The following is a 23,789-nucleotide window of genomic DNA, read 5'->3' as shown; positions in this document are numbered from 1 at the left end:
GCCTAGTTGTATTACGAGGAGGGGTTTTGCTCAGTCGAGACCAGCTGTAATGCAGGCATTAGGAAATCAGGGCATCGAAGGACCTTACATAATCATACTTGAAGAAATATAGAGGACCCACAGCTGCAATAGTTCTCCATAAAGAAAGCGACAGAAACCCACTGGAGAAGGGTTTAAAACATAGAAAGACAATCTTTCTAAGGCTATTCACCACGTGTTTACAGGAAGTTATCAGAACCCTAGATTGCGAAGAGTTAGGGATAAGAGTTGATGGAGAGTATCTTTGTAACCTGCGGTTCACAGATGACATTGCCTTGGTGAGTAACTCAGGGGAGGAATTAAAGCTCATGATTACTGAACTGGACACAGAAAGCAGAAAAGTAGGTCTGAAATTTTTGATGCACAAAACTAATGTGTAACTGTCTCGGCAGAAAACAGGGCTTTGCGATAGGTTGAAATACGCTAGAAGTTATAAAGGGGTATACCTATTTAGGACCGGCAATAACCATATAGCCGAATCATGAAATAAGTAGAAGAATAAGGAGGGGTTCTCGAATGCGGCATTAATTCTCAAACTATGAATGGTAATCTGCCACTAATCCTGAAGAGGAAGGTATATGACAGCTGCATCTCGCCAGCGCTTACCTACGGAGTAGAAGCCTGGAGGCTTAAAGAGGGAGTTCAGCCTAAACTTAGAATGACGGAGCAAGCGATCGAAAGTAAAATGATAGGCGTAACATCAAGAGACAAGAAGAGAGCAGAGTGGATCAGGGAAGAGACCGGAGATTATGATATCATAGTTGAAATCAAGCAGACAAAATAAACATGGGCAGGTTATGTACCAAGTAAATAGGATAACGGCTGGTGATTAACGGTAACTGACTGAATTTCCATAGCAGGCAAATTCATGAAGTGTAGGCAAAAAATTAGGTGGGCAGATGAGATTGAAAAGGTTGCAGGTATAACGTGGCAACAGAAAACACAAGACTGGGGTAGTCAGGCTTATGATGATGATGATGATGATGATGATGAAAAAGCCAATCTTGAAGCTTGAAAGCTCATTGATGTATACTGTTATAGAGTACATCGTACTCTTAACCGTGTGGTACTCTATACTGCGTCAAACATTGTTTTGTTCTAAACATGACTGCAAGATATCACTGAACCCTATATAGTTGTTCCTGCTATTCTTAAGATGCAGACATCCCCGTAAGATGCAACCAGCACTCAGATTTGCAGAGAACCTGCAAGCCCGAAGGGTGGTTTATGAACATTTAAAATAAAGTACAAGTGAAGACTTGCATACGATGCATTTATTAAACCTATGCTGGTTGGTCTATCTCATCATCTTCACCAACAAGGTATGTTTTACACATCTGTCACTTCTATAAATGGAATATAAAAATTTCAATAACGTTCGCTCGGACCCATTATATACAAAATGTGCTAACTGCTCTTTACACACTATGAAAACTTTCTTACTGTACGAAACTTTTCAAAGAGGGGCGGGACGAAGAATATCTGCCAGAGCCTGTTTGTTTGGTGCCTCACGAGAACGCTGCTTAAGCGAAGAACCACCAACCGCATAAGTTCAACAAAACTTTGATTTTGAAATAGTTTAGCACTCTCAGTAGCTAAGTGGGATGTTCTTCATACACTTGCCTATAGTTATTAAAAGTAAATGTGGAATTGGCCCGAGGGCTCAGTACGTTCTCAGACGAGCAGATAGACTGACAGTTGTGTACACCCGCACTGCATGAGGTAGCAGCCCTCTAAAGAATGGCAGTTATATAGGCTTTAAAGGCCAACTATGGCGTTTTTTTGACCATGTCAAAGTCATAGTGCTTATATGTTCCTGAGACACTCTTGTCACGAGCCCAGTAGTTGAAATGCTCAGAAAATTTGAAAATAATTTTAATAAGCAAAGATGTGCAATAACAAAACTGAAACCCAACCGAGCACCCTGTCTGCGTATGACATACTGTTTGGTAGAGCCGGAGACTGTATACTGGATCGCTGGTGCGGAGTATGAAAACTGTGAAAGCCAGTCTAGCACAGCACCATCCAAAGACCACAGATGAAGAAAGAAAGCATTCCCGTGCTATACCAGCGCCAAACACCGCCGCCGTCACCTTGTGGTGAGCACAATAAATGCTGTATGGCTCAAAGTAGTGATGCCATTGGCTGCGTCACTTCCGTTATCATGCCGAACATGACGTCACACAGACAGTGTTGCCAATAATTCTGTAAAGCAGGGCGAGCTTTTCGAAGCAATCTTTAAAATTCGTTTGCAAATGATCAGTGCATCACTCAAGCTTGTGATTTGGCATAAAAGACGAAAATAAGCAAAAGAACATACACAGCGAATTTTATTGAGATCCATTGACCTCAAAAAGTCACCGGAGTTGGCACTTAAAAATGGCTGCTGACCAACCGAATGCTGATTATAGAGGGAAGCTAAGTTCCAAGACCCGTAATGCCTATTTTGAAGTCACCGACTTGTATAAAAGAAGGACAGATAGACGCAAGCGTGCACGGACAGACAGAAACACGGCAGCAGATGCATGGACGAACGGACGGATGGACAGGCAGATACATGAACGGATGCACAGATGGACAGACGCACGCACGGTCGGGCACAGTACAGTCTTATTTTTAAACCATATACCTATGCACAATAAATGCTTTATGTAGGGTATACTATATAGCACCTGTTTTTCGGTGCGACACAGATCTTCGATGAATACGGCAACAACAGACATCCTGAAAGCCTAAGGTGCTTCACTCTGAAAGAAACAAATCTGAGGCTCGCCCCATTTGTGCATTCGATACTTTATTGATGTCCGTGATTACCAGAAGAAAAAGCATATTCTCACGGTGGAGACGATGTCTCCGACTAGCAGGATACACACTATTGCGTGAATCTTAAGCATCCCTCCTACCCTTTTATGTCACTCCTTTGAAGTGCCAAACAATATCATCAAAGTATTTTATCACAATGTTTGTACCGACTGTATGTATATATACATATCAAGCTCTTTCCATTTGCACTGCTCTTATGAAATAATAATTGAACATGTGAAATGGCAGCTGGAGTCCATAGTGCTGCATTGGCTGTAATTTCTTTTTTTTGTTTAGGTCTAATTTATGCTGCAAGCTCAACCCTACTTGGGCTAAATGACGAAGCATTCTGTCTTTTCAAAGCTTACCAAATCGAGTCATTGAGAAGGTTTCATAAAATAACTATATGCTGAATAAGGTTCTCGAAAGAAAGTATTAGAAAGAAGTGTCGCAACGATGCCATCACCACAATGCTTCTTTTCATCTGCTTCAAATTCTATTCAGCTGACTCGATCTCTTTCTTTTTTTTGCCTAAATATTTTAGTCCGATCTCGTTTACTTGAACCACATGCACGTAGGTGAGTGTTATCTCTTCCCTATATGCACTTACCTTAATCCAAATGAAAACATATAAAGGTTGTACTTGTTTCTTTGTCTCTCCTTCAACAAAGAGAACGCTGTGCCATAAAATGTGGCAGAGGATGGAATTAAGCAGCTCACCAAAACTACAGTGTTGCATTATCACGCTGTAAGGTCCAAGTTTAGCTTCAGAAGACACTAACTTGCTCTCGTAACCTAACCTAACTCCTAATCTGCATGTTTTTGTTAGCACCGAAGTGATGCGATCAATTGTTGTGCTAATATATTGCACACTCCTGCAGAACGCAAATAACTTAACAAGGAAAAGTAAAAGAATAGAATAAACAAGACGAACTGGTGTCGATTAGGACCTGTATTATATAGTAAAAGAAAATGCGAAAAGGCGTGCACAAAAAAGTCGAAATTCGTAGCTATGAACAAATTTGTAATTTAGGACGTGTGTTACAGTATATTGCCACAGAGTATACTTACGCGCATTTCTCGGCATGTACATACTGCTCGAAGGGGTAGACGTTGAGGAGAGCCAGCACCTTTCCACGCGTGTTGTTGGCCCAGTAAGGAGCAAGCACTTCCTGCTTCACAGGGCACGCGTTCCTGCAGTGGAAAATGTTAAATAACATATATATATATATTTAATATCAACCATGCCAAATACGTCAAATCTCACTCCATGCGAAAAAAACTAGAATATGTAACATCAAAATAAGCATGGTTCGTGTTTCCACATTGAAGTACCTAAGTACATTATTGGCTGAAATCCTAAATAGGCAAGAGGAGATCAATCATGCATCTGAAAACATCGCTTTTATATTTTATATGCTCATTTAAACTAAACATTACCTTATGTAATGAGCTTTGAGTTTTATACTTTGTTCTATATCACTTCCTAATAACCTGTTGCAAGTAGATATGTTGAATTATTCATAAAACATATACTGCATGGATTGTATTATTACAAAAATTTGCTCTGAGTATTGTTAAATCTTTGTGTCCTTCTTCAACAAGGTCGCATTTGTTTGCCAACACTCCAACAATATCATATATGGCATAACTAAACTATAAAAGTGCAGTTTTGGTAAATAGGGTAAACAGCAATATCTGCTGCACTAGAGTCTGTTTTTTTAATGAACCCGTAACACAAGAAGTGCAACCAAAAAGCAACTTCAACCTTCCTTCCTGGTACATATGCGTATGGGGGAAGACTTATTCAGTCGCTGAAAGCTGGAGTGCAAATTCCAAAAAAAATTGAGCTTGCATACAACTTAAAATTCACTCGCAAGTTGACCTATAATAATCAATCAAGTTTTTACCTATGCATATGTCATGATGCCAAGTCCAAATTGATTTTTTCTGAGCTTCTAAGGAACACGATTCATATTAGGCACTTGATATCTTGCTTTGCTGTATCAATCTCGTTTTCTTTTCTTCCTTGCTGTATTAATCACCTCCAGCATCACGATTTTGTATCATTCCCATCACAGCCACCTTTTATCCAAGTCTTCACTACAGCTAGCTGAGACAACAGCTCGCAACAGCATAGCACTTCAAGATGACCAGCCACATTGAGAAAAATCAATTTTGAAGTTATGGAATATTTGAGCTTCAAGCCGTAAAGCGACAAAACCGCAGCGGAGGTTTCTGCGGTCAAACGGCCAAGCTCCTTGACTATGACAGTCCCGTGCATGAGTATGTGTGCATCTTCTTTTTATCATTTTAACCATTTTTTTCTTTTTGCTTACCTCAGTCTCCCCTCCACTCTTTCCTAATGCACCGTAGCAAACCGGAAAATTTTCTTCTAACTCACGTTTCTGTCTTTCAAAAGGGCACTTATCAAAATTTTTTCCACCATAAGTTTCCAAGAAACAGAAAAATTGGGTCATGCTATTGATAGAGACAACCCTTAATTCCATGCAGAAACTAGAAAAAATATAGGATTTAATGTGTTTTTTTCACAAACTGCCACTTCTAGCACTTGCGCCGTGAACTAGAGGAGCTTGCAGTTGGTGAAGGCACAGGCACCCAAAAAGGGCAAGCCAACAATGCCAGCCATTGCCCGCTCCTCCCGACTCGCTAATCTCCACCTACGGTTCAAATAACCGGTATGATTGGAAACGAGCAATGCTCCCGGCTGGGGTGAAACATCAGCGCCTTTGTGGTAAAAGGAGAGTGGGACGAAATGAGAGGTGAAAATAAGGAAGAGGAGGGCAAGAACACTTGTATCCTGCATGCACCTCAGTGATTGTGATGACACAGCTCGTGCTCGCTTGCAGCCGCCACATGCTGACAATTCGTCATAAATACAACCTACTGCTCAAAAATATGGGAATTTAACTCTGTTGAGAGAACTGTAGCACATTCTGTGTAAAATTTCAATGTTTCGTCAGTTTTTTTTTTCACTATTCTTTCATTCTGTCTCTCTTACTCTACTGTAGCTATTCCTAATCACAATGTGCATGTATTGTATTGTTCTTATTCTATTATAATGTCTTAAATTTTTGTATTATATTTGAAGTTCATTCCTCTGGTACTAGTTTAATTTGGTTGGATTTTTTTTATTTATAACAAACTGTAAAGAACCTGCACTATTATTGCCTAAGATTGCACTTGCACTTGAAAATCAGAGATTTCATGTTTCAAGTTCATTTATTTGTCTTTCTTCGTAATTTTTGCACCACAAATATTGAGAGCACACTTATAAGAGCAGACAGCTGCTCTTAGATAAGTATTTCATGCCTTCTATTGCACCGTTCAAATTTATGGGGTAATGAAGATGAAAAAATTAAGAATACACGCATTTTTATGAAAAGGCTAAGACAGCAAGAAACATTTTGTCTGGGACGAAAATATGTGGCTACTCCTAAAGTTACCTTAAAGGATTAATTGATAAAAGTGTGTTAGGTAACTTTATAATTATCGACTTGAGGCTAGTTGTGTAATGAAAAGCAGTAGAGCATCACAATGCCTGCCATAACCATTTCTTTAAACAAAAACGTCTCATGTTACTATAAGCTCTGTTGAATTAAATTTAATTCATTTTATTTGTAGCAAGTCGTGCAACCTTGAAATCTAATCGAAATTTGAATGACACAATATTTTTATTTGTCTTTTTTCTATCTAGCTGCCGAATCGAAAACTATAACTCGGTGTCAAATTTGTTCGAAACACAATAAAACGCAAGTCTTTCAAATGTTCCCAGTCCAAAACTTAAGGTAAGAACAATTCGATGTGCTTTTATTTCGTTTCAATTTTGTGGAGTGGCGCAACACATACCACTGTACCATTATATTGGTTCCAAAGAAGCTTAGGCGTGTGTAGCTGCCATAATCGCGTATGTGTACGAACAAACTGGAGATACACTTTTGGTTTCACTAACAATTTATGTAGCCTCAAACTCAGAAATGCACGCATAAACGACATAAAACAGACCAAAGAGAAGTTAAAAGGGACCTGAAACACTTGTTTGAGTAACTATGAAATAATTCACTGGAAGAGCTCATTGTCTCTCAAATTCAATGCCGCAACATTTAAGAATCTGTCCATTACGAGCGCAGTTCCAAAGATTTGTTACACACTGGAGATACACTTTTCGTTTCACTAACAATTTGTGTAGCCTCAAACTCAGAAATGTACGCATACACGGCATAAAACAGACCAAGGAGAAGTTAAACGGGACCTGAAACACTTGTTTGAGTAACTATGAAATTAATTCACTGGAAGAGCTCATTGTCTCTCAAATTTAATGCCGCAACATTTAAGAATCTGTTCATTACTAGCGCAGTTCAAAAGATTTGTTACACGCTGCAATCGCACTCTCTATTCTCTCGTCTCAATGAGAGCGCTGGAAGCTAAGCAGGGAGGAATGGAAGGGGCAAACGAAAAACCTAACGCGTGCTTCGCGACATTGAACACTTCTTTCTTTTTTTCTTCGAATACGCGGCTTTATCAGTGCGATCACGCGCGCACGCGTCGACAAGTGACAGCTTCCCGCGGTGATCTCTGTAACGACCAAGCATGCGATGTTCTAATTAGCCAACGGCTGATAAATAGGCTTGCTCCGAGTGATTTTTGAGCGTCTTCCGTCATTTGTCCAGAAAAGAGAAAGCAATTTTTAGGTGATTTTGATAATTTATTGCAAATTTTAGCCAAGTGCTGCGCTATAACATTTGGCTCGCGTGCTCTCGGAACCCTCTACTACCGATCGGCAACGTTTTATTACCATGCTCAAACAGTGTTTCAGGGCCCCTTTAAAGGCCTAACCTTAGTGGATAGTTTTTGCTGCCCCTTCAGTGAAAACAAAACACGAGACCCTTTCGCCAAGGCAGAGCGTATGCGTACTCACACGCCTCTCCTAAGAGGCTCAGCCTGAGGAGGCTGCTCGGTGGAGACGTCCTCCTCGGCGTCATCATGCGGGTGGTTGACAGAGGCTGCAGACGTCACTGGCCGACCATGGTTGTGCGATGAGTCGTCCCTGTCAGGCGCCTCAATGCTGTTGCTGTCGAGCAGGCTGAAGACAGGCTGAGAAGCCGCCGTAGTTACCTGGCTGGTGGCGTATGCGTGCAGCGGCTCTGGCTCGTGTGTTAACGGCTCGCCAGCCGCGTACGAAGGCTCGAAGTCAGCTGCTTTTGTCGTAGTCGTTGTCAACGTGTCAGTTGACACGTGCTGCACCGAGAAAAAAGATTCACCTTGTGGACGGAACAGAACGCCGCATGTAATCAGGGAACTGTGAGCATGCGTCACATAAAATCTTTTTTAAACACCAGCTCTTATCTTGTTTCAAAACTACCAAGTAAACGCGCGCACCGTGTGTAGAATTTCATCACGATGAACGATGTCACACGTGTCAGCGCTACGAGCCGCGGGCGCGCCACAAATTTCAACAACCCCCCGTCCTCATCCCCGGGCCTTTCCGGCTTCCGTATAACGCCGCGGAGTTGAATCTGTGATGCGTAGCGCAAGTCATGCTGCGATTCGCTGAGCAAAATCCTGCGACTTCCGGTTAGTTTTCATGCAGCTGTCCGCGCTCCTTGCGGTTCGTCGTTAGGATATATCAGCGGCTTGTCTCGCCCAGAGCTGCTATGGCACGGCCTATCACCGTATATGCCTCATCAGATTGTGAGTTGCACTCGGGAGGAGGGCAAAGAGGATTTGGGAGAGGAGACTTGTGGAGGGTAGCAAAGAAAAGAGCGATTGCCATGATTCGATCATCAAACGCGTCTATCTTACTAATACGGCACCGTGTGGAAAAATTCTCATGACTATGTGTGTCTCGTAGACTCAAGCACAACTTCCCCACCACGACTACATTTAGAACTCTGGGTAGTTTTGGGCCCTTTCAAGAGCCATAAAGATACTCCCACGGTACGGTCGTTTGCGTTGTGTGCACGTGATTATGGAAACGTCTTGCTCCGAATAAACATGAATTGTCTGTCCTAAGTTCTTGTTGTCGCTGCTCAGTCACCTTAGCGATTAAGTCATCAACCCGCGCCGTTGGACTTAAGTTTCTGGCATAAGTTTTTTTTTTTGAATATTCCCCTCAAGAATGTTCTCACGTTAGAATTGTTTTAAAAGCGTATACCTGTACATTATTAGCGTGTACTTATTAATGGTGAGAGTGGCCGGGCAATAAATAGCAGCACTGAATCTAGAGATTTTTTTTTAATTCAAGCACTACCAACACGGTTCACGGAGCTTCTACTTAGCAAGTGACATCGCAATGCGCATTTATCTACGCGTCCTTTCTTCAGGCGTTACCGCTACCGCAAGTGACGGCTGTCCATGACCTGGCCAGTGAATGGTCATTCGTACGTAAGGCAACCTTTGCAGATACGGGCACTGAATAAAAAAATTTAGCTTAAGGACTCTTACGCCCCTATGAGCTCGAACTAGAGATTGCTGTTTCTTTCTCGCCTTAACTTCCAACACCTAATCGCACTGTCTCTGGCACACAGCGTACTTTTATAATAAACGCGTAGACACTACATCTGTCATTATCGTGACCTATTGCAATGCTTTGTCATTGAAACCAAAATCAGCTTACACTTATCAACGCTTCGTTAACTTAGGTTACGCTACTTTGCCACCACGCGCAATCCGACATTGTACTTAACCCACTGCATCACATCTAATCACTTGATTACGTACGACATCCAGTTACCACAGCAAGGTAGAAGAAATGTACACGATTGCGTGCCAGAAGCGTGGTAACTGAAGAATCAGAACTGACTGTCCAGGCAGCAGGCCTATGCTCTGGCGATCTCGCATCGATCACCCCGGCGTCCCGACGTGCGATGAAAAAAATAAATAAATATGCGGGAGAGTAACACGCGGTATACAGGCGTTTTATCAGCAGTGGTTAAGGTATTCATCACATGGTGGGCATCGTCACTCTTCTTCATTCTGCGATCTACTTTATACTGTAAGAACTCGCTGGAATGGCACATACTGTTGTCAAATTCACAAAAGGTTTTAGCTCGTCGGCATTGTTTTCGATTGGGCAACACCACTGTTAACGTTCTGTCGAGCAACTGTTCACCTGGCGCTGCGTTTTGAACTGGAAAGCTGTTTATACTTGAGGTTAGGCCCTGCCGAGTGAACAAAAGTTATTATCCCCATGATCGGCCTCTACATTTCTTGCGCGTTGCTCAGCCGACATGTGCTCTCTTCGACCTCTATCTTCTTAGCTCCCAGAGCACATGCGCCAATTACTGCGGTGTGGGATGCAGTAACTCGGATGGGCGAGATAGGAAGTAGAAAAAGAAAGACAGAAGGAAAGAAAGAGAGAAAGAGAAACACTAAGAGATAAACATATGCAAAAAGCGGGACAGAGAGAGAAGAAACTAGAGACCAAGAGAGTGTGTGACAGAAAGAACCAAATGCAGAAAAGGCGCAACTGGGACACGGACAGAAAAAAAAAGTCACAGCTTTGCTCAAAGGCGAAGCAATGAATGTGATAGCAACAACTTGGAAGGTCACGCGCAAAATGGCAAGCAGATCGAAACGTGCCCCACCTTTTTCATAAATGATGCACGAAACGTACTCACAGGTACAGGTGAATGTGAATAAGCGTTTCAGTTGTGACTTCGCTGTCTGAAAAGCGCACTCTTTTCGCAAACGGAGGCTGTGCAACGATTGCAGTGACCTTTTTGTTCCCGGTAACTGCAACCGAATCGTTCCGATAAAACCCAATGGCTAGCCAAGACGAACGATTCTCCTCACTGCAAGATAGGGCGCGCAATCGAGCATAAACTCCCTTTTTTTTATACGCAGGCCAAAGTATGCGTGAGGGAGAAAAGCCGCCGGTGCGTTTCCGATGGAGGCGGAAATGTTGTAGGCCCGTGTGCTCAGATTTGGGTGCACGTTAAAGAACCCCAGGTGGTCGAAATTTCCGGAGCCCTCCACTACGGCGTCTCTCATAATCATATGGGGGTTTTGGGACGTTAAACCCCACATATCATTCAAATCAAAAGCCGCCGCGCGCGCTCACTGCGCCATCCTGCTGATAATGCTGAAAACACGATAGTTAGCCCCCCCCCCCCCCCCTTCTCGAGATGCCCGCCAACAGCACTAAGTGGTAGATATGAATAGCTTGCCGTTTGAACGTTGGAGAAGGTACCTCTCAGTGGTTAACGGCTCGAATTCACGACACGTTCGATTGCGGGTCGTGAAGTCCCACTTTCGATTGCGCGTGCCGGAGTTTTTTTTTTCTTCCGTTTTCAAATATATAGATACGTATACATATACACTGCAAGACGCCGACGTCGACGCCCACGCCGGCGGTGAAATCCAACCGAGATTGTTCATATAATTGCTATTGCAATAAAAGAGACACAATTAGGCTCACGAAGTGCAGACTTACATTTATGTTTCTAAATGTGTCTCTTTTTTGTTGGGGTCTCAGTTACGGACTTTTTTCTGATGTGAAGCCAACAGGGCCCAATCGCAACCTTTAAGAAAGAGAAAGAAAGGTTAAATAAAAAAAAACAGGATACCGAAGCCACGTATATTAATGTGTACCAAGTAGGTAAAAGAGGGAGATGAAGGTTAGGACTACAGAGAGGAGGAGAGGAACACGATCAGCTCCAATCTTCTCAGGGTTCGTTCCACTAATGCGCCGCTTCATTTTTTTTTCAAACGATCTTAAGAGTACGAACACTCTTACGAATACAGCCGTCTACGCCACCGCGAACTGCATTGTCTTCGAAGTTTTCTAACAACCATTATAATTATAAACTCGTTCAGATTTCCTGTATCGTAACCCTCACTGCAACCAACCACCGAACAGTCAGGACGAGGAGGAGATGGAAGAACATGACCCAACGAACACACCAATGCTACACCATGCAACAAGCCAAAGTTTTCATTCTTTGACAACCATTATTCGCATGCGGCCTTCCCTTAAGTTGTGAACGGGCCTAATCATAACATGTGTTGTTATTCACAAAAACTACTCGCCTGCATATGTGCTATTCACTCGTGGAGCACCACCCTGATGGTGTACATGTATACGCTCCTTAACGTATACAGAAAACTTGCTGAGTATGGCACCCTGGTTAGCCATATACACGATAGCTATATATACGAAATATCAAAGAAGCCTTCAAGAGGAAGGCAAGTTGGTGATACTTATGGTGTATTTCTTTATTGCGCGGACTAGTTTTATTAGTGCATGCAACATTACAAAGGACTGCGCTTTTACGCGTACATAGCCTCCATTTCTACAGCGAGAAAATTGCGTTTGTTTTTCAGTTCTGCGGACGGGTGGTTGATAACTCTTGTATTTAAAAAGGAGGCACCGTCGAGCTGACAATTCAGAAAGATTATTTTACTCATAGGTTGACTACAATTGAATGGTGTTCGATCCTACGATGACCTTTAACGCTTTTTTCTCGAATACGATTCTCCGCAGAGCACGAGCTCATGTTATGTGTATTTGGTACCCGTAAAAAAAGACTCAGCCTACGGCACCTCTTTGTTGACTCTTGTTTTCATTTGGCTATCCTACGTTTTTTTTTTTTTTTGACTTTTCGTCACTTGTCTGCGAATACATGAATCGTGGAAACTTAGGCAAGTTGGTAGGACATAACTAAATGTACGAACAGCGCAACTTAGAAATAGGTACCGTGTAAGTACGGAAGAAGAAAAAAACAAGGGCAGAAAAGATCGCTGACTTTCAATATTGTTTCAAGAGTGCGGACTTTCAACAAGAGTTCTGCTGACATTGTATTCCAGTGGTTGTTACCTGGAACCTTCTACGCATGTCCATTTCCTTCTTTTTTTTTTAGCCTGCATATGTACACCACTCCGCTATTAAATCCTTGTTGAATGTCAGCGTTCTTTTATGTCCTTGTTTTTTTCGCTTCCGTAGTTACGTGGTAACTACTTCTAGTTTGCGCTGTTCGTACATTCAGCTCTGCGAACACAGTTTTGATTGAAGTCCTTGTTTTACGTCTTATTAATATCAGAACCACAGGCTTGCCCACCTCCCTAGTGGTAACGGCGGCTGCCGGCGTATGACTGGGCGTTGTCGGTGTCGTCAGGGTCGTTCCAGGTTCCCGGCTGTATGGTGCCTCTGTAGTAAGCCGTGACGGCGCCTCCACATCGACTGGCTCACCGTGAAACACCACTTGAGTAGGGCTCCTGTTGGCAACGCAAACGTTTTGCGCACATTAAGTTTTGCGGGAAATAATTCACATTTACCAGTGTGTGTGTTCCTGCCTCTTTCTGTCTCCGTGTTTAGATATCATAGTAGGTGCCTCTTCATTTGTGGGGCGTCCCTCTATGGTCCACGTTCTACGCTTTTGAATCTGTTAAAAGAATACCTGGTTCCTTGCACAAGTACGTCAAAAAATTAAAAAAGGCTGGAAACTAACCTTGAATGAAATGTCGAAAAATACTTGAGCGGCCTAGACCTACTGGTAGATCACTCACTAAAAAAATGTATCAATACGAAACAACAGTATGTAGAAGAAATGGTCTCGTGGAAAATATGTGGTATACTACTCGCGCAAAAGCCATGAACTTACGCCAGGCATTTAGAGCGTTCTATATGGGAAAAGACGCACGTCACTGAACACAGTAGGAGTGTTAAAAGTTTCTCTCATGTGCGTTAGTGTGTCTTAAACTCATACAGGAGTAGCATACACTCGTTAAGCTCGTATATCTACATTTAGGGGCCCTTTAAACACAGCAGGTGGCTGAAAATTATCTGTAGTCACCAAGTACTTTATACTCGTGACAATTCAAACTTTGATAATTCATGCTTGCAGTTATTTCAAACAAAATTTCAATTTTTGGTCAGCCCCCTGTTTTTCCAAGTGATATAAAAGCCACCTAATTCAAACTCCGTCATTCGGTCAATTCGTAGTTTTTGCATGGGCATGCAGGAAAATACTTACGCCTGTCCGGCAACTGTTCAAAATTTTTTTATTGTTCTGACGGTCTAAAAATGAAAAATAAATCCTTACTAACTTTTCTTACTGGAATAGAAAGCTTTGCGTTGAAGGCCCATAAAAGAAAGAAGCAGTTGACCACTTAGTATTTCTTTTAGGTGATAGTGAACAAAATTTTTTGCCATGAAGGTTCTCAGCCGAATTGAAAGATTGGGTGCTGAAATTGATAGACAAAGCCTTCATTTAAGGCACGAACTAAAGGAAAATAACGAATTTAATGCATTCTTCACAAACTTCCGTGTCCAGTGGCCGCGCCATCAACTAAAGTTTGGTGACATTGCAACACACCGGAAACAGTCAGCAAACAATGCTAGCCGTCGTCCGTGTCTCTCAAGCCATTCAGCTCCCACTACGCTTCCCAGATACACTACCAACGCTACTGGCAGCGAACAACGTTGCCTGCTAAGGTATAGCACCCACACCTTTGTGAAAGGGGGACAGAAGAATGAAAGGAGAGATGAAGAAAATACAAGAAGAGGGTAGGATTACGTGCACCCTGCACGGACCTCCGAGAATATGACGTCACCGCTTTTGCTCGCGTGTGGTGACAGTGCACTGACAAACTATTTAAAATACAGCGAACTGTTCGAAATTATTTGAAACAAACTTGTTTATGGGAACAGTGGTGCATTCCCGAGTCGAACTTCAATGGTTTTGTCAATGTTCCAACTTTTGTTCAGCATCTCTTCGAAATGTCTGGTCAGCTGTAAATGGCCAGTCAATTTGCGGACCTTATACCTCTGCTGTCGGTTTCTTTTGTGCACTGAAGGTTTAAAAACGCTGAAAAGCTTCAAAATGTGAACGAATATATGCCTAATTATGGTGCGTGGTGTCACCTTGCTCATAATCATGTATATGAGAGCTTTTGATGGCACAACTTCTTGATCAATCAAACACAATACAGGAGTTCCTTCGACATTGAGTCAGCGGTAGTCCACTATAACATTATTCTGGCCCATCTCAAACTAGAAATCCCGTTACCATTGTTCAAAAGCTGTGCACCGAGCGTTATGTTGACATGTAGCTCACTGTATTCACAGAAATTATCGCACGGAATTATCGACAGGCGAAGTGCGCTGTGTACACGTTCGCGTATTTCTGTTATACTTCTGGCGTGATGGGACGTCTTCCTTCGGACGCTAACTTTAGATAGCTCTCTCTATAGACAATGTCACTAGGTGTGATGAATGAAAGAAAGAAATTAAAGAAAGCGAAGAACATGGCCTAAATACGATACTGAAAATACGATACTGAGAACTACGTATTCCTCATCATGCTCACCATTTCTCAATTCAATTTATCACCTTTTTTTTTACTCTTCAGGTTGGTGCTTTGAATGATTTGATAATACTTTCTTTATGTCCCTATTGCTTATTACGAGGTTGTATTTATTGCGTTCTAAAGCAAGAATACACCATATAGGAGAATACAACACTGACGCTTCATTGTATACTTCAATGATTTCTTCCGGAACAACTGAATAGAACTTTGCCAAAAAAAAAAACCATTCGATAGTTTCTTTGTTCAATACTATGTAACAGGTGTACTTGTCTGTTTAACCTCTGTGTATCTAGTTTTTTTAATTCTTTTCAATGTACTGTTGATATATATAGTAGCTATATTTATTGCCGATTTCTACGTTTCTAGCACTCTCTTTTTTCTTTGGACTAGTTTAAACAGGAGATTCCCCTGAGAGCCTTACATCGGGACTTCCTTCTGAACCTACATGTGCTTTGTATAACTTGCATGTCACTGTTTCAAGACACTTTCGCAGCTGTGTGCCACAATACGGGACACATTTCATAAGACTATGGGGACGGTCAGGTCAAAATATTATTGCGAATCGTCCCATTCGTTGAGTGGCGCATCCCCGAAATTTGGCCTCGGTGATTGCTTCTGCGCATGATAAAAAGCTGGACATTCGATGGGTGAGGTAAGGAATAAATGAGGACTGCTTCGTTCCCGCGCATGGTATATCACATACCAACACCAGCTGTCCTTGTCACCACCTCATGCTAAGGCTTGAACTAGTAAACTCCAATACTAGTTCCTTCACGGACCACGCTTTTGAAAGATAGATGTAGCATACTGGGTCGAAAGGGTAAATTGTGCTTCTTACTGACGAAGAAATAAAGATAAATACTTTTCGTAGCTTCACACTATGTCAAGCCTGGTGGAACAGCGGAGTCGGGCACCCTTCCTTGTTTATCTTCATTATTTCCTCTTTCTTTCTTCTTCTCTTGCATTCGCTCACAATTTTTTTCTATATTTTTTGCATCTGTTTATTTATATTTCTTTATCTACATCTTTTGTATCTTTTTCTCGCTCTTTCTCTTTCCTCACTTTCTTCCCCCTGTCTTTGTTTCTGTCTTTTTTAATGTTTATCTCTGGCTATCTGATTTTTTATCTAGTTTTCTGTCTGTGCTTATTTCTCGTTTCGTCTGTATCTATTTTTTTTCAGTATTTCTATCATCTTCCGTCAGTCTTTTTTATGTCTTTTTCGTCTTCTTCCCTCTCTTTTTTCTCATTCTTGCACCTGAGTTATTGCATAGAATGCCGGCAAGAATCGGCGCACTTGTTCTGGGAGCGACGTAGAAGGTGAAGACGAGAGCGAAGAAAGGGCGTGCCGGCCGAATTGCGTTCATGTTCAACTACAGAGCTGCGCCATTGGTCTTATTGCGTGCATGGCGATGATAGTTTACGCACATGAATAACGCAGTTTCTGCCAGTCTATACAGCTACACTGTTGAATTGAGGAAGAGAAGGAGGTGCTTAGTTTTTTTACCTTGAACCGGATCTCCCAAAGCTCCAATTATTTATCATAGCAGGCAGTTATTAGCTTCATTTCACTGAATTGTTTCACTTCCAGTTTTCACTGAATGGTTTGGAATTTTTTTTCAGTGTCAGTTTTTTTTCCTTTCTGTTCTGTACTGATTACGCCGAAGCTTTCAAATGCGTCCCAGGTCAATCCTGTTCTGCAGCTTAATGTTATATGTGAATGTACACATGTGCGTCTCTTACCTCACAATTATATTTGCACCAAAATACCTCATTGCGATCTCCTGTGACACTGTAGCTAGGAGCCGCATGCAGAGAACGATGTCACAGGTTGTGTTGCCGATCGCTCGAGTGTTGTGGGCGCAATACATCTCTCGTCCGAAAACAAATGTTGTCTTTTGTCCACCGTACTGTAAAGCAACTAGAAAGTTATTTGCTTAATTAGAGCCATGCATGTGCGCTTCAACGCGTACGTTTGAACGCTTAGCTCGAGATGCCATTAGTAAGGTCTCATCCATAAACACGGCACAAGATAGCGCACAGAAACGGCGCTGCTTCTCATCGGTTACCTCTCTTTAAGTGCACTTCGATGCGTAAACCACACTCAGAACAGCTCTGCAGGCCCTGTTTTCAGTTTACCACGATGACTTTTCTTTTCTTTCTATACAGTGACTTTAGGGCAGGTGCTCGCCTAGTGAACGTCACACTTTTTGTCGAAAAAGAAAATATAATGCTATTGAAATACGCAGTTTCGCTTTGCGCAGCACGAACTCGCAATAGCTTGCGAGCAGACGCACCAATTGGGAAGCTTGCGTAACAGCCTGACGGCGTTGAAAATAGCAGCACCCAGCCAGCTGAAAAAAAAAAAAAAGATGACGAAGCAAGCACTAAGCCGCGCAAGGCTTGAAACAGCGAAACTGGACGATTTTAAAGGCTAATCTGATTGCTTGTGGGTTGTTTTGTGCCCTTATATCTAGGTGAAGCATGTTGTTTCTGGGTCGCTTCTACATGGTGTCCAACGTAACTTTAGCCAGAATTTAAAAATATACCAGCACACACGATTACGACGCGACCAAATGCATGATGCTCACCGTTGCCTGGAGTTAGTCAGACTATTTTTTGTGTTTTCAAACATTGTTTATTATATATGTTAATTATATAACGTTTCACGCATCGAAAATAGATAAAAAACTTCAATGAGAAAGTTGTAGATCGGTCTGCAACACCTTCAATACGACAGTTTTGAGCTTTCTATCTGTTAACTATTAGTGTTTTTCTGCTTATTACAAATGCCCGCGAAATACAAAAAATACCTCATGAGAAACCCGTTCACACGTCAGTGCGCACGATGATTCTAATGCTCCCTAACGTTCCGCGTACGAACGACACGCTTCCCTCGTGCTGGTTGATTGCAGCAACAAGCAGTCACAGCGGTTATTGTTTTTGTGGCCGATAGCAAAACGTGTTCATAGCAAAGCCACCACCATCGTTGCGGCCCTGCCGATACAGCGCAATGGGGCGCAAATAGTATTGTCGTTCGTTAGTAGCAGAAAAATACTAATACCTAACAGATAAAAAGCTCAAAACTGTCTAATCTAATGTGTTACAAACCAATCTGCATATTTCTCATTGAAACTTTTCATCTATCTTCATGTTTGAAAAGTTAGTTAAATAAATATATATAAGTAAACAATATTTGAGAACACAAAAAATAGTCTAACTGACTACAGGCAATGGCGAGCAACATGCATTTGGCCGCGACGTAATCACGTGGCCAGGCATGTTTTTAAACTCTGGCTAAATTTACCTGGGACACCCTGTATAGGTATTTCTTAGGATAGTACGCTGTAGGATTCTTCTGCCACCCCAACTCTGTCATAGACGTTGTTATTAATGTTTCCCTGCTTGTATTGTGTCTTACCAAGTATGTGTAACGCGTACCTGTTGATGATTATGAAAGATTTTAGTACGATGAGGTCAGTAAGAAACGTTTTGCTTCGTTCATAAAACGGTGCGCGAATGCATCCACGCAGTACAAAAAAAAAAGGAATGCAATTCCAAGACTATGCGCGTACTTGACATAAAAAAAGGCTGCTTTTTGAGGAGCTTTCCGCGAGTTTCAATAAATGAACAAAATTCTTTGTGGCTTGATAAATCGTTTCCCAACTATTTATTTTTCAAGAGATTCCCATTCAGCAATTCCTCTATGTGCACCCTGTACTCAAAATAACGCACAGGAAACCTAATGTAAAGTTAGAGCAATAAACATAAGTAGTAGGTGTGGCGTGTCCGATATAGGTGAATTAATACGCACTCAAGTCATGATTGATTCGAAACACGTGGTTTATCTTGTCCGTCAGTTTTAATAGCATTCACCCGCCTTGAAGAGCATTGGTTGTAGACGAAGCACTTGTTTTAACTGCGAGTATGGCAATTCGCAAGGTGAGTACATTGGTGCTCCTTGCTCGCGGCACATCAGCCGACTTAGCTGCATAGCTTTCGTTCGAATTCAAAGAAGCAATGTTGTACTTCAGTTGATTCCAAAAACAACGATATTATACGACACGCCGTTGTGAGTGACCCAGGGCTAATGTTGACCACCTGCAGTTTTTTAACAGAAGTGGTGGGCTATTAAGGCTTCCTCCAACATTCCTGCCGAAGCGACACACTTTAGAAGCTTGCTCCTCGCTCTTTGTTGTCATATAACAGGTAATAATTTTTTTTAGAGTGCTTGTTTACACAGGCCATTTGAGCGAGCTTTTTGTGGCTGATCAACTAATAAAGGTAAGATCTCTGTGTATTTCTGATGAGGTGCAAAACAAAATAGGGCAAATGATGATGAACCAACAACCAGCGATCCCGAACGCTGATCAAGTAGACATAAAATCAGATAATGTAAATTGCCTCAAAACAGTCACACAAGAGCTATATATCCTATATAAATGTGCAAACCGACTCGCGCATACCATAATAAAAAAAGTCAGCAAGGCTCCCTCCCCGCCCACTTCTTTTCGCACATTTTTTTTAATGTAAGACAGTAAACATGCGGAAACAAATGACCGGTGGGCTGATGTAGAAGCAGTCATACAGCTTATGCCGAGTCAAACTTTTCTTTACTTCAACCTCGTTTTCAATATGTGCACGGTGAATATTTTCATGAGCGTTGCAGCGTTCACTCACTCACTGCACGCGTCTTGATACGCGCATGCACTCACCCTGGTCTGTAGCCATCTGAGGCACCGTCGAGGAGGGCCGGCGCAGTAGTCTCTGGACTGTCACCCGTCGCGTGCACGGTCGTCGCTGGGCTGGTGGCAGCTGTGGTGGTCGCCATACCTGCGGTCACATCGGTGTGTGCGGGTGGCCGCACAGACAGTGGCGGCGGAGGTGGTGGCGGTGGCGGACGCGCTTTCTCGCCGTCAGCCAAGGGCGAGGTCTTCAGAAGGTTTGCGTAGCGGCTATTGGGCCGCACTCGATACGCCGCCCGACCACGGTGACGATGCACTGGCGATACGGGGTTCTCTGGCTCGTGGAATCGCATGTCATCGTAGCGCAGCCTGCGCGCTTCTATCTCGCTGCCTACAATAACGCTGTGTCGCTGGTCGCCATACATGCGCCGCACCAGGCCTTGGTTTTCGAAGATGTAGCGCCGCACTGCGTGCCTGCATACGTAAATCGTCAGTACCAAGTAAGTGAAGTGCTACTGCAAGGTAAGGCTGTGAATCGTCCAGTTCTCTAGTATTGAAATGCGGCTCTTATCGAAGTAAACATGTTTAACGTGGGCCTCAGAAGCGCACAAAGGCATTCAGGTTCAGAGACCGAGGTGTGACTGGGTGACTTCTTAAGTAAGTGTTTTCTGATGATACTGAGATTAGTATAGCACCTTCCTTACAGTAGAGGTTCAGAGTCACTATGCTAAGGAAATAGCTACAGCAGTAGTGAAGAGCGCCGAATAAGAATGGTTTTAACAAGAACGCCACCCGCTGCGCTCCATTCGTTCTACACCTTTCAGATATTGATTGATTGATTTGTGGGGTTTAACGTCCCAAAACCACCATATGATTATGAGAGACGCCATAGTGGAGGACTCCGGAAATTTTGACCACCTGGGGTTCTTTAACGTGCACCCAAATCTGAGCACACGGGCCTACGACATTTCCGCCTCCATCGGAAATGCAGCCGCCGCAGCCGGGATATGAACCCGCGACCTGCGGGTCAGCAGCCGAGTACCTTAGCCACTAGACCACCGCGGCGGGGCCCTTTCAGATATCCAACTCGTTCATCTCACCGTTCACACAACTACTATCTATGAAATATACATTTTAGGAGAAAACGGCACAGATTTATCCGTAATGCTCAGTGGCATTGCGTAACTAGCCAACTTGCGTGACACGAAGGAAGGGGACGTGCAGTCTCTGCATTCATTTCTTCTCTCCTTGGAATACGGATATGTTGCTGATGCCAACGCTTGGACAAGTGATCTTGCCTACAAGACAGTGACAGTCTACTTCATCACATCAGCGGATATTGAGAGGGGTTGTAAGAAACGCGAACAGCCCAGCGCACCCTTTTCATCGCATTCTCACCTTGGTGGCAGTGAAATGATGCAAAAATAGTCCATGATTGTAGTATTTGTGACTCTAGTAGCTTTCTACTGCTATCAAGGCTACAACCACTTGAAAAAAAAGTCAAACAGTGGAGCGCGTAGAAGCCACATTGTTTCGCATTTCTTTCCATCTGAACAGTACGTGTATATCTCGCACCTTCTTCACAACCATAGAAGTTTATGACAAGCGGCCAGTCTCATTTCACAATACCACACCCTAGTGATTATTTCATGAACATAGCCCTTTCCGGTAATGATCTTTTTTGGGCTACAACAGGCATAAAAAAAGTCTGATGAAAATAATATTTATAAGTCGCATGTGCCATGACGTAACTGCATGTAATTGGAGTTTTTCTGCATATTTGAAAGATATGTAGAAACAATACGAATAATAGGAGGGGGAATGTTAAGTGCCATATAGTCAGGCGATTCGCTGGTTTCTTCATTTTTTTCACAATTCAAACATAAACTGTTCTCTTCAACAGTATTAATAAACGCTTCTCTGGTATGAGAGAAAAGAAAAAAAGTTATGTTCCGTACATCCTGTTCTTGAAAGTGTTTGTAGGATGAATTTCGCATTCTTTTAAACAAGACTTATTTCACTAATAACTTCAAGTTCTTCGTATTTGCTCTAGATGTACACTTACACTCATTCTACAGCTAAAAAAAGTGTAGTGAACTAATTCAAAAACAAAAACAAAACTACAAACTAAGCTGGCACTGGAGCGGCTGACGTGTAAGTTAGACTGATTTATCTGACAAAGGAAAACATCTGTAAACATCTGAGTTATCTCACAAAGGAAAACATCTGTAAACGGGGCTTTTTCATTTGATCTCTTGCCAATTTTCGTGATTCATGCGACTTAACCAGGCAGACCAGATTCCCTATTGAGGTGAAACAGATGTCGTGCTTGTAGAAAATTGTTTCCTTTATAATAAAATGGGAACTAGGAGGAAAGGGAATAGAGAAGGACAAGATGGCACACACTCTTAAGAAAACTGCGTATATACACTTACGTGTAATGATGCACGACTCTTAGCCGAGAAGTTAACCACAGGCCACGGCAACTGCGAAAGGCACATGCATTGACTGCGTAGCTTTGTATACGCACCACGGATAGGAGCTGCCGGCGACGTTGCAGAAGGCACTGCGCGTCATGTCGCACGGAATGTCGAGCAAGAAGCGTGCTGAGATGCGCGACCCGCAGCTCTGTGCCTCGGCTGCTCCACCGGTCCTGCCACCCCGCTGCTCATGCTGCCACTACGATCGAGACACAAAGGGGCAAAGATGGAATACAGAGCGCACCATATAATAGTCACGTTCTACATGCTGTCTAAATTGTGCGCCATAGTGTATCGGTGGCTACGGTGCATGGCTGCTGACGCGAAGATCGCGGGTTCAATCTCCGTCGGCGACGGTCACATCTCAATTGAGGCGAAGAGATGGAGGCCTGTGTATTGTTAGATGTCGGTGCACGTTAACGAACACCAGCAGGTTTAAATTCCCGGAACCCTCCACTACAACGCCTCGTAATAACACCACAAACTCGCAAACAAAATTCCAGATAACATTATTGGTATTAGATTTGTGTGCTCATACAACTAATCTAGAGCATGCAGCACAGACTCCTAATTGGTGCTAGATGTTCTGTAATGCAGGTGGACCTACTTATTTGAGACAGATGTTTCTGCGAGATGCACAGGCTCTACGTTCGCTTGCGAAGAATTGGAGGAAGTGGTTATGTGTCCAAGCGGTGGATATAGGCTTTTTGGTAGAATAAGCCTTGTTCCTTAACGCGACAAGCATTCCTTAGCTATCCCACGATCTTTTGTTTATATTTAGGCTTCACAGTTTTAGTACGTAGCTGTTTCACCCAGCTTCCTAAATAAAAACAGCAACCGCTAAACTATTACCTGCACTGGGAAGCATCTAGCCGGTGTCACATAAGCTGCAAAACAAGCGCGCGGAGTCTTCATCATCATCATCATCATCAGCTTGACTAGGTTCACTGCAGGACAAAGGCCAATCCCATGTTCCGCCAGTCAACTCGGTCCTGTTCTTTCTGCTGAGAATTTATATCCGCAAACTTCTTGATCTCATCTGCCTACCTAACCTTCTCTCTCCCCTTTGCCCGTTTGCCTTCTCTGGGAATCCAGTTAGTTACCCTTAATGACGAGTGGTTATTCTGACTACGCGCTACATGCCTGGCCCATGTCCATTTTATCTTCTTGATTTCAAATATAAAATCTTTAACCCCCGCTTGTTCCCTAATCCACTCTGCTCTCTTCTTGTCTCTTAAGATTACACCTACCAATTCCTTTCCATTGCTCGTTGCATCGTCTTAATTTAAGCTGAACCCTCTTAGAAAGTCTCCAGGTTTCTGCTCCGTAGTTAAGTACCGGCAAGATGCAGCTGTTATACACCTTCCTCTTGGGGTATAGTGGCAATATATCTGTCATGATTTGAGAGTGCTTGTGTGCTCCACCCCATTCTTATTCTTCTATTTACTTTAATCTCG

General features: G+C 42.8%; 1 protein-coding gene across 1 annotated transcript in view; it reads right to left on the bottom strand.

The window, feature by feature from the left end:
* Positions 1-23,789, bottom strand: part of spz4 (Spaetzle domain-containing protein 4) — a 70,040-nt gene that overhangs the window by 4,618 nt on the left and 41,633 nt on the right. The window contains exons 2-6 of the mRNA XM_037413499.2: positions 22,383-22,531; positions 19,883-20,326; positions 12,921-13,077; positions 7,781-8,100; positions 3,913-4,035 (exon numbers count right to left, since the gene is read on the bottom strand). Coding sequence (XP_037269396.2) covers positions 3,913-4,035; positions 7,781-8,100; positions 12,921-13,077; positions 19,883-20,326; positions 22,383-22,531 — 1,193 coding nt within the window. The remainder of the gene's footprint in view (positions 1-3,912; positions 4,036-7,780; positions 8,101-12,920; positions 13,078-19,882; positions 20,327-22,382; positions 22,532-23,789) is intronic.

Source organism: Rhipicephalus microplus, chromosome X (assembly GCF_043290135.1).
Source record: "Rhipicephalus microplus isolate Deutch F79 chromosome X, USDA_Rmic, whole genome shotgun sequence".
In the NCBI taxonomy this organism is placed as follows: Eukaryota; Metazoa; Arthropoda; class Arachnida; order Ixodida; family Ixodidae; genus Rhipicephalus; species Rhipicephalus microplus.
This window is presented reverse-complemented; position numbering and strand designations above follow the sequence as displayed.